Raw genomic sequence first — 12,053 nt, forward strand, 5'->3', positions numbered from 1 at the left:
CTTTGGTTGTGTGGATGTTTACTGTCTCCACCCATTCATCTCTTAGGGATGGCAAAATGAGGACATTCCAATTCTATCATCCTTTCCTCCATTGTTAGCTCAAATACTTCTAGAAAGAGAGACTCCCGTCATCAACTGTTGTTAGAGCGTCCAATTGCACGGTCTGTATGAAAAGGCAGAATAAATACTCATTGCTTACCATTTTCAAAATGACAAATCGCTTCCCCATCATTTTCCAAGGGTGAACGATTCTCTCAAGTAGCATTGGGAACTCATGGACTGAAACACAGTTCGCATCCTTATTGATGCTCAAATTGCCAGGGGTCACCTCTTCAGGCGGAGCCCTTCAACACAACCTCAAAGCTCTCGAATCGCTCCTCTGCTGCAAGTTTGACAAGATGTGTCATCTCGGAAGGATCATCCGAGATCACCTTCCTGCTCTGTTTCCTGCTCCACATCTAGAACTGGTTATTTCTCCAAGAAGCACTGGTTTCTCTAAGTGAGAAAGTGGGTTTCAAGACCAGGAGGTGGGCATTAGGAATACTCCTTGCTGCTGGACTGGTCCGTTTCTAGACTCGGACAGTGTACAAGGCTAGGAGATCGACAGATTTTCAAATAGTTCATGATTCCTTACTGATATTTTTTATTCAAATTCTAGACTACAAGGTTTTTACTTAATCTCATATCTGACATCAGTTACTTCCTGTCTTCCATATGAGAATCCTAGTTCAAAACTAGATTCAGATGATAGAATGAGATTATCACAGAATTAATCATTTACTCCACACTGATACATAGTTTCAGAAAAATAGTACTAACACTATTTCTACTAAAACAATTGTGGAGAACAGTTTAAAAATTACTTTTGGGGCCAGTCATAGTGGCTCACGCCTGTAATCCCAGCACTTTGGGCAGCCAAGGCAGGCAGATCACCTGAGGTCAGGAGTTTGAGACCAGCCTGGCGAACATGGTAAAACCCCATCTCTCCTAAAAATACAAAAATTACCCAGGTGTGGTGGCGTATGCATGTAGTCCCAACTACTCCGGAGGCTGAGGCAGGAGAATCACTTGAACCCAGGAGGAGGAGATCACGGTAAGCTGAGATCGTGCCACTGCACTCTAGCCTGGGCGATAAAGCCAGACTTTGTCTCAAAAAAAAAAATGAAATAAAATTACTTTTGCATATGATTTCCTGTGCTCCCTCTATCTTTTAAATTATTGTGATGGATACTGTAAGAGCAGATTACCATGACATACTATCTTCTCCCTTTGAATGCTCATTTGGTCTCAGCTATACAAGCAACTATATGTTTAATGCTCACCGCAAGTCCTTATAACAATGTCTCTCTAGTTATTTTGGCTGTCCTTCCCTAGTAGAATCCTCAAGAAATCATGAGAATTTAATCCTTCCAGTCTTGCATGTGGACAACAATTTGTCAAAGCCCTGTATACCTAAAAAGTTAGTGTGACTGTGCCTACAAATCTCTGGCTCAAATTTTCATTACATGAGTATCTAGACATAGTCTAGATACATGCTATTCTACTGACTTCTGGAATACTGTTGCTGTCAAAAAGTCCAATGATAATCTGATTTTCTTTATTTCATAAATCACTTGCTATTTGAGTCTGAAAGCCCAGAAGACTTTCTTTAAGTCCAGTAATATAACTAGAATATTTCCTGGTCATTCTAGGTCAAGATTTTCATGTATACAGTGTACGCATTCATACAATAGTTTCGAGGGTTGTTTTTTTGTTGTTTTTTGTTTTACAGAAAGTTTTCTGTGAATTATGGTTTTTAACATGTCGTGGTTCCATTGTTTCAGTTTTTCTCTAGTGTCTCATAGCAGATATATGTATGTATGTATGTATGTATGTATGCATGTACGTTAGATCTTCTTTGCCTAGCTTCTAAGTGTGTCACTTTCTCTTTAATCATCTTTCTTTCAATTGTTTTTTCTCCTCTCTTTTCATCTTCTGCTTCCCTTAATGTATCTGGTAGGTATATGTAACTCACTAGAAACTACATTGCTGGAAAAAAAAAAAAAATTCTTCTGATTCTTTCCTAAGTTATATCCATCTCATTTCTGAGTTTTTCTCATTCAGGTTTATGTTATTCTTTTGTACTTTTTCTTCATGTCTTTTAGCTCTTCATGGGTTTTTGTAATTTTTATCAGCTTTTGGGCATGTTCTTGTACGTTATCTCACTGTTTATGTTTTCACTAGGATCACTTTACATAGAGTTTGGCCATAATCCTTTTCTGTTGACCATCTTTACATGAAATTAGTTTTCATGAATGTTTAGGAGAAATGATTCAGGATAGCTCTTCTAATTCTAGTAAATCTACACACTGTATTCTGTGTTTTTGGTTGGTACTCAAGAATATAAGAAATTACTTTCGAGACCACTTAACTCTGTTCTCCTCCCTCAGTTTCAGCCAGACCTTCTCTTTCGTTGGTTCTGCTATCTCACCTCTGTTCCTAGCAGCTTCTCCACAGGTGAGGCTTTGTTCTAGAGGAATTACTTGCACTCATCTGCTATTGGAATATAAAAACTCCTCCACATATCAACTGCTGTTCTCAGCTTGGCCCACTGAGCTGTCCAATGAGTACCTTCTGGCTGTCTGGGGATTCCTGGGTGTGTGTTTCCTGCTTCCTCTTGTGCAGATGGTGAAACCGTGTCATTATTAGTGGTTTGTCCACTTACATTTTGGGGTCTGTGGGGATACGCTGGTATCTGGTTTTGCTGTATATTTTTGCCTATGGGTATCTGGTTTTTCTATTCTAGTTGTTCAGTCTATGTGACTGAATAGTTCGTATGTTCAAAACCTATGACAGTTTGTCACCATCTTCCAGGACTTCTAATTTTAAACATAAAATTCCAAGAAATCAGAGATTTCAAGTATTATAAGGATCATAAGAAAAGAATATCCTATTTTGTGGGTGAAAAGTTGACTTCTCTTACCCTAGGCTAGTAGATATCTGCCAAATATCTGAAGATAAGGGAAATAATTTGCTTTCTGATGTTTCATTTAGAAACAATTTCTAAAATTCACTTAGAAACCAAAATAATATATCAAAACGGTGCTCCACAAAATCTTTTTCTTGTTATTTTTTATTTTGAAAAACATCGAGCCTACAGAAAAGTTAGCAGAAGAGAAATGAAGATCTGTATCTCTTTATCTAAAGACACTTTTTTTTTTAATAATTTCAACTTTTATTTTAGATTTAAGGGGTACATGTGCGTGTTTATTACAAGAGTATATTGTGTGATGCTGAGGTTTGGGAAATGAATGATTCTGTCATCCGGACAGTGAGTGTGGTACCCAAGAAGTGGTTTTTCACCCCTTGTCCCCTCACTCCCTGCCTTCTTGAGTAGTCCCCCGTGTCTGTTGTTGCCACCTTTATGTCCATGAGGACTCAGTGCATACCTCCCACTTATATGTGAGAACATGCCGTATTTGCTTCTCTATTCCTGCGTTCATTTGTTTAGGATAATGGCTTCCAGATGCATCCATGTTGCTGCAAAGGCCATGATTTCATTCTGTTCTATGGCTGCAGAGTATTCCAGGGTGTGTATGCACCACATTTTCTTTATCCAATTCACTACTGATGGCCACTTAGGTCAATTCCACATATTTGGTATTGTAAATAGTTAAAGCCACTAATTTTTAATAATTTGACATTTTTACTTTATTTCTCTCTAGATTCACATTCACATTGTATTTTCTTTTTCCTTCACCCTATTAAAGTAAATGCAGGCAAATTATTTTTCACTCTTTTTTGAAACAGAGTCTCGCTCTGTTGCCCAGACTGGAGTGCAATGGTGCAATCTTGACTCACTGCAAGCTCCGCCTCCCAGGTTCATGCCATTCTCCTGCCTCAGCCTCCCAAGTAGCTGGGACTACAGGCAGCCACCACCACGCCCAGCTAATTTTTGTTTTTGCATTTTTAGTAGAGATGGGGTATCACCGTGCTAGCCAGGATGGTCTCCTGACCTCATGATCCGCCCACCTCAGCCTCCCAAAGTGCTGGGATTACAGGCATGAGCCACTGCGCCCAGCCGGATCTTCACTCTTAAATGCTTCTGCATTTATTTCCTAAGAACAAGAATTTTCTGCTATAATTTCAATTTCATTCTCATACTTAATATATTTGTCATTGATACAATACTATTATCTTATAGTATTCAATTTCCTCAATTGTCCCAAAAAAAAAGGTCTTCTTTTTTAAATCCAGGATACAATTAAGGATCATGCACAGCATTTGATTGTTATATCTCTTCAATCTCCTTTAATCTAGAACATTCTTCTCACCTGTTTTCATAAAATAGGAATTATAACATTTACTTTATAGAGTTTTTACAAATATTAAATAGAAATAATGCCAGAAAAAAAGTGGCTAGCCCAGTCTTTATACACAACATGTGACAATGTTCAATAAACATTAATTATCTTCCAGCTGTCTATGGCCCACACTGAATCCAGGATCCCAGTTTGTGCAACAGCTATCCAGGTTGCTGTGAATTTTTTAAGCGGCATTTAACTTCAGTAACCGTAATTAATGTGAGTCCATGCCTGAGAATCAAATTGGGTCCACATGTGGTCCCCCGTTAGATGTCTCTGAGACTGTTAGACTGTGAGCTACAGGGGGTCGTCTCCCAGTTCCCAGAGGCTATGAATAAGCCTCTGCCACTGAGTTTAAAGCCGCTTCGCTTAAGGGCGCAGCAATGGTCTCGTGCTTCCTCAGACTGAACTGCATATAACAAGGCATCCTCCATGGACCAAGCTCTGAGAGGTTCTTCGTGCCTACCTTTTCCTCCATAAAACTTGACCTGGTTTCCTCTGTAAGACTTATCTTTGAGATTCGCTGTCTCTTTCTGCCACATGCTATGTGAACAACCAGCCAGAGCTCCTATTCACTGTTGTTAATAAAGGGGCATCTCATGAGTAACCACTATGTGCCGTGACCAGAAATCAGGCAAATCACATTTACAAACCACTCATGACCATGATTCGGGGTCAGGCCAGCCTCACATTTACAAACCACTCGGTGACCATAATTCGAGGTATGATTTGGTTTTATTTTAAAAGATAGAAGAAGGTATTCCCAGACTACAAGTCCCAAATTGCAATTTTGCTCAGATTTTCCTCTCTGACCTCAGAAGGGCAGAGAGAATACCCCCGTCTGCTCTATAACAAAAGGCAGAAGCACAATAATAACAGGACAAAATAGGTCTGCATTGAACATGTAAATTCAAACAACCAAAACACAAAAAGCCAAGCTTTCCCCTTGGAAGCCTTCCCCACTGTTCCTCAGGAATAAGACGACCCCAGCAGGCCATGGGAGAAACCACGGTCACCATTCCCTCACTGCTAGCCTGGAGTCCACATGCCAAGACATACCCCTGGTGTAATATCCAGTCCCAAGTATTCCAGGGGCAGGTGCTGGGCACCATTTATTCTGCCAAACTTCCTTCTTGGGCAAAAGAAGTCAGAACCTATGTAACCCTCTGTCTACTGATTAAAAAGAAAAAACGCAGTTGAGTGGTATAAAGGTGTTTACAAACAAACAAAATCCATTTCATCAGACATTTTTAAGTCTTGGTATAATTTTAAATCCTCTTAACTTTTTCATATTCTAATGTGTCCAACCCTCAATCTCTTTTTCTACCTTTGTGAATAATATAAAAAGAATATTTTACCAAGTACCAGCACTATACAAGAAGCTCGTGCTGACTATTTGAACTGCAGAGGGTACAGAGAGCAAACTCTATGGAGGGCGTCTGCTAGGGACTGAGCTGCGTTACCCCTTCCCCAGCAGCATCTACTGAAGGCCTAACCCACAATGGGACAGCTTTAGGAGGTGTGGCCTTTGGGAGGTAATGAGGTTTAGAGGAAGCAATGGGGGTGGAGCCCCTCTATGAGATGAGTACCCTTGTAAGAAGGGGTGGACACCAGAGCTCCCTCTCTCCTCCACGTGGGGGCACGGCACGAAGGTGGCCATCTGCAAGCCGGGAAGAGGGCCCTGCCTCACCAGAAAATCACCATGGCTGACACTCTGATCTCAGACTCCCAGTCTCCAGAGCTATGAGGAAATAAATCTTGATTGTTTAAGCTGTTCTGTCTGTGGTATTTTGTTAGGGGAGTCTGAGTTGGCGGACAGACTCCACACTGCCTCCAAATGAATGCTTCATAATTTGGCATAATCAATCTATGAAATCTTTTTTTTGTTGTTTTTTTTTTTTTTTGAGATGGAGTCTCACTCTGTCACCCAGGCTGGAAATCAGTGGCGTGATCTCGACTCACTGCAACCTCCGCCTCCCAGGTTCAAACAATTCTCCTGCCCTCAGCCTCCTGAGTAGCTGGGATTACAGGCATGCACCACCATGCCCAGCTAATTTTTGTATTTTTAAAAAAGACAGGGTTTCACTATGTTGTCCAGGCTGGTCTCAAACTCCTGGCCTCAGGTGATCCGCCCGCCCTGGCCTCCCAAAGTGCTGAGATTATAGGTGTGAGCCACCACACCCAGCCAATCTATGAAATCTTATCTCTGATCAGTCCTAATGTTACAACAAATGTAAACTTCCACTTCTTCCACACTCCACCTCCTTATAGATATCATCAGACTTTGAAGGAAAACTTTATCATCACAGCTAATTAGATGTCTAAAGAATCACAGCATTTTTTACTTGAAAAAATGCAGTAATTCCTACATTCCACTCATTTAGAATGACCTGCTGGTAAATGAGTACAAAATAATAAAGAGTGAGAATTAAATCATCTAGATAAAAAGTACTTTTATTACTTTCAGACACATACAGTAACTCTCTGTTAACAAAGTGCCCAGGAGATGTCTCAGGCAGCTTGAGTTAATGAATGACAAGTGAGTTACAAACAGCAAACAGCAGGCATCAAGGGATGGGGGTTGCTACACTGTATCTAGGACCCTGACGTGCTAATTAAAATTAGGAAAGTGCTTACCATCACTGAGATCCTGCAGGAGATTCTCCTGGCAGGAGAAATCCAGCTTCACTTTGATGTTGATTGTGAACGTGGCCACCTTCCCAGGCTGCAAAGGGAACTGAGCAAGGGTTTCTTCCAGCTTCCAGCTCAAGAAGTCACCATACAATTTTTCTATAATAATAACAATGACAGTGATGAGGATGTTGTAACTGAGGGAGTATGGGACTTACCAATCCCCTAGAAAATTCTGATGCATTCTCAAAAGCAAAAGAAAACGAAGAGCTTTTAAAATGTGTAAGATCACAGTGACAAGAACATTCCAGAACCAGGAAGTGTTGCAAGGCAATCACTCCTGTTTATGAACAAGGCACAGGGAGGAGGAAAAACAGTTCATCTCTAGAGGCACCCAGCTCAAGCCAAGCCATCTTGATGCCTTAGTGAGCAACTTCTTCTCATTGACCAAATTAATACTGTTTGGCTCTTATAAACTAAATCAGAGTTAAACTAAATTTCTCCACAATGAGTATTTGCTGTATTACATCACCTTAAAGAGAAACAGATCCAAGTGTAGTAGGGAAAGTATATATTCAATATGAGACACCTCTTCAGAAAAAGAGAATACAAAATCAAAACCCAAGCGGGACACTTTGGCTCATACCTATAATCCCAGCACTTTGAGAGGCTGAGGCGGGGTGAATCACTTGAGATCAAGAGTTCGATACCAGCCTGGACAACATAGTGAAACCCCATCTCTACAAAAAATAACAAAATTTAGCCAGTGTGGCAGCGGGCATGTGTAATCCCAGCTACTCAGGAAGCTGAGGCAGGAGAATCGCTTGAACCTGGGAGGCAGAGGTTGCCATGAGCCAGGATCGCGCCACTGCACTCCAGCCTGGGCAACAGAGTGAGACTCCATTTCCAAAAAAAAAAATCAAATCACAGACTTAAGGACAGCACCTTGGGAAAGGCCTCCTGGAAGAGGTGTTTCCCTTGCTTTCTTGTACATACACCGTGGTCTTTAATTAAAAATTCTTCAATGTTAAGTCACATGGCCTTGACTTTGATGCCTTTTTGACACTGACTAACTCAAGTGCCATGGAGACCAATGATCCCTTGGAGTCAAGGTTTCTTCGTGTGTAAAATGGGGATAACAATTAATGCACCGCAGAGTCATTTTACAGATTCAACAAAGTACTATCTAAAAGCACCAAGAAGACCACAGCACTGTAAGAACCTCAGGCAACACGGGAAGAAGGAGGACAGGGAGGAGACATAGGGAGGCCATTGCTGGTGCCCCCTGAAGTAGCTGCGTCTCTCCCCAGCTCCAGTTCCTAAAACTCAGGCACAGTATGACATGCTACCTTGACATCCACCGAAACTGGGAGGGCTCCAAACGGCCTCACCACAAGTCCTTCCTGACTCTGCTCCTGCAGACACAGGGTCCCTCAGCCAGGCAGGCTTCCTAGGCGTGGAAAGCAGGTGCAGCCCTGTGTATCCTGAGCAGTGGGTGTCAGTTCCCTGCCAGTCTGGGAAGGACTGAAATAAGCCGGTCACATCCTCCCCAGAGAGCCAGGGGCAGCCCTCCCTCTCCATACCCCAAAGCCCGCCTCCCCCAGCCCCTGGGCAGCTGCTGTCTCTGTTCCTGAGTGCAGCCCCACGTGGCCCTACATGGCATGGAATCCTCCTTCCCCAGCTATGAGTGTCTGTGATCAATGAACTGCTGTCAGGTGCACATGTCCTGTGTCATGTGCTAGGTGTCTGGCTGTCCCCACATGGTAAGGCAAGAAACCCTCCTGACCATCACAAGGGACAGGAAGCCATGAGTATGAGGCCCTCCTCCTACCAGGAAGGGCCCAGCTTCCAGGCTCTGCAAAGGCCCTCCTCTTGGTGCCCCTCCAGCCTAGGAGGCAGGAGCGACTTGCTGCTTTCCCACCATCCCTTTCTGGGAACCAGTTCTCTACGCTGAGCATCTTCGGTCTGAATAGGGAGACAGTTTTAGAGAGATGAAGTCACTTATCCACGGTCACAAACGATGGAATCAGTCTAGAATCTGAGATCCAAATGATTCCCAAGTCACATTCACCTCCCGCATGAAGATATTTCATGGTGACGTTCAAATATGAAGACCTGGTCGGAGAACCCAGAAATGAACCTCACAGGAGCTCAGTGGAAGACGGAGAGCTTGACCAAAATCCCCATGAAAGAAAAAAGATACGTGTGTGCTACCTCCAGAACACCAGGACAAACTGAGCTGCAAAATAGGCAGACATATTCCTGGCCGGAGGTGTGCTCGACCATGGCACAGTTCTGCAGAACTGGCCAAGCTCCCTCTGGAGCACATCTGACAGATGGCGTTTATGTCACCATGTTTCCTTAAAGAAGGATACTAACACAGAGAGACAGATCCAGGGGACAGCGTCCTTGAAAAGTGTTTAGAAACCACGTCACATTCATTTATTTACTTAGTCATTCACAGAACACCTCAAATGTGCCAGACACTCCACGTGTTACCTCACTTAATCCTCCCAACAACCAGTGAAATCATGGAAGGAGGTTAGCATATGTAACAGGTCATTCAGCTGTCAGTGGAAGACTTGGCACATATCAGATGCTCAATGGATATTAGCTGCTCATCAGCATCACCCAGTCTACCACCTTAGATGGTGTTCAGATGCTTTGTAAACTGATACTATTACAGTATTTTAGAATGATCTGGGAAAAGATAGACGGCTGGGAAAAGGATGATGGAATTGTTGAGCAGTCAACTTTAATGACAGCCTGAGGAATGAATCCCTACGTTCATATGATTTCGAGAAGCTGCGGGCTGAGCGCAGTGACTCACGCCTGTAATCCCAGCGCTTTGGGAGGCCAAGGTGGGCAGATCACCTGAGGTCAGGAGTTTGAGATCAGCCTGGGCAACATGGTGAAACCCCGTCTCTGCTAAAAATACAAAAATTAGCTGGGCGTGGTGGCGGGCGGCTGTAGTCCCAGCTATTTGGGAGCCCAAGGCATGAGAGTCACTTGAACCAGGAAGGTGGCGGTTACAGTGAGCCAAGGTCACGCCACTGCACTCCAGCCTGGGCAACAAAGCAAGACTCCGTCCCAAAAACAGAAGAAGCTGTGGCCGTTGGAGGAGATTCTTATAGGAATTTAGCGACAGAAAGGGAAATGGAGAATTGGAGGGAAGTATTATCCAAAACTCAAAGTGGGAGATGGAATGGGTCAACAAGAATCACCTAAAGTAGAAGAAAGTACATCACATCCGATTATAGCCACTCTAATTACAGGATAAAAATCTAAACACTTCAGTCAAGCTTTGGGGGCAAAGGGTACAAAATGCTGGTCGCTTTGGTATTTCATGATGATAACAGGTTAGTGAACTCTCTGTTTGGAAACCCACTTCAACACACAACATTTGGCCCTCGGCTGCTCAGGGGAATGTGTAGATACTCACATATGTGATTTATCCTTTAGAAGGTAAGTCACTCAGTCAGAGAAAGAACAAAGATCTGTCTCCAAATGGGAAAAACACTTCAAAGCCATCTTACAGCTGAGAGAGCAGAAGGAAAAGGAGAGTCTGACACGAAATCACATCATCAATTGGGTTGCTGCTTTCTTCCCACTCCTTCAGAAGGGCTCTGGCGACATCTTGGCTAGATAAGTGACTTCCTTCCTTCCCACCTGCTCTCTCAGGCCATGCCAGTTCTCTGCCTACTCAATGTGACCTCCTCCATGCAGGGCTCCCAAGCAGGCCCACCTGCTTCTGCTCGGTTGCCGCTCTACGTGTATTCTGAGAATCTACCCTCCCACGAGACACTGGAGTCCCTTTCCACTGTGCTCTTCTGTAGGTGCTGATACATCTGTGGGCCGCTGCAGATGCTGTGGTTAAACACAACTGAAACTACAGGCCTGGGTTCAAACCCCAGATCCTCAAATTCCTAGCTTGCCCTTGGCTGTGTTACTTTCCTGGGGTCTCAGCTTCCCCTTCTTTTACAAGTAAAGCAGGGAGAAATACCAGTACCTACTTCCAGGGCTGCTGTGAGGGTTAGCGGGTTTAAAACATATAGAGTACTTAGGACAGGGCATAGGGTCCACTGAGTCTCAGTTAAGTGTTTGCTCTTATAATTATTCAGGTTTGGCAAGAAGACCACCAATGATTGGGGCTCGTAGCCTTCCATGCCTGCTACTTCCTGCTACTCCCATTGCGGGATAGTCCCAATAAGCGTTCAGGTGTTTGAGCTCTCCCTCTGTGCCAGGCACTGTCTGAAGTTCCTATACTAAGGACAGAGGAGGCATGAGCATCAGCCACAGTGCAGAGTAATTAGCTTACAGCAAACCCTTGGCTCCTTCTAAAATCTCCATATGCCAGCATTATCCACATCATACGAATGAGCAAACTAGAGTTCAGAGAGATCAGGCAGCTTTCCTAAGCCTTCAAAGCTAGGATGTCCCAGAGTCAAGAAGTGAACCCTGGCCCTCACACCCATTCACCGTGCCTCTGTCCTCTGGCAGCTCAGAACACAGTTGCTGCCTCTTGTCCATGCAGCAGCGCTCACACTGACCTGGGCCTCTTCTGCGCTGAGCTAACCTGTCCACCTTCCTTCTACTTCTCCTCCAATGGCACTCGGAGGTGCCATCCTGACCATACTACTTTAGACTCACCTTGGTTTGAAAAGAAGCCTCCCCAAACAGGAGCCAAGGAGTGGGAAAAAGGACCCCATGCAGTATGAGCGCACAGGGAGGGAGGAGAGAAGCACACGTCCTTTCAGAAGCTGACATCTGGTGATGCCTCCAATAGACTCCTAGCACAGGGGTCCCTGAATATGCCGAATGCTTTCTCAAGTCCAGACCTCTGCTCCCTCATGTGCCCACTACCAGAAATGTCTTCCCCTACCTTCTCTGCCTGGCTGGATTTTCTAGAGTTATTTAATACCCGGGTCCAGGGTATCTACTCAGATATGCAACCATCCCGCCCCTTGCTCTTAGGCTGAAGGCCCTCCCGCCACGCCTGCAAACACCTCCCGCCACGCCTGCAAACAAACACCTCCCGCCACGCCTGCAAACAAACACCTCCCGCCACGCCTGCAAACA

General features: G+C 44.0%; 1 protein-coding gene across 1 annotated transcript in view; it reads right to left on the reverse strand.

The window, feature by feature from the left end:
- Positions 1–12,053, reverse strand: part of TRAPPC9 (trafficking protein particle complex 9) — a 697,716-nt gene that overhangs the window by 506,280 nt on the left and 179,383 nt on the right. Inside the window, exon 18 of the mRNA XM_026454561.1 lies at positions 6,981–7,171. Within this exon, the coding sequence (XP_026310346.1) occupies positions 6,981–7,171 (191 nt within the window). The remainder of the gene's footprint in view (positions 1–6,980; positions 7,172–12,053) is intronic.

The sequence above is a fragment of the Piliocolobus tephrosceles genome, chromosome 7, assembly GCF_002776525.5.
Source record: "Piliocolobus tephrosceles isolate RC106 chromosome 7, ASM277652v3, whole genome shotgun sequence".
NCBI lineage: Eukaryota > Metazoa > Chordata > Mammalia > Primates > Cercopithecidae > Piliocolobus > Piliocolobus tephrosceles.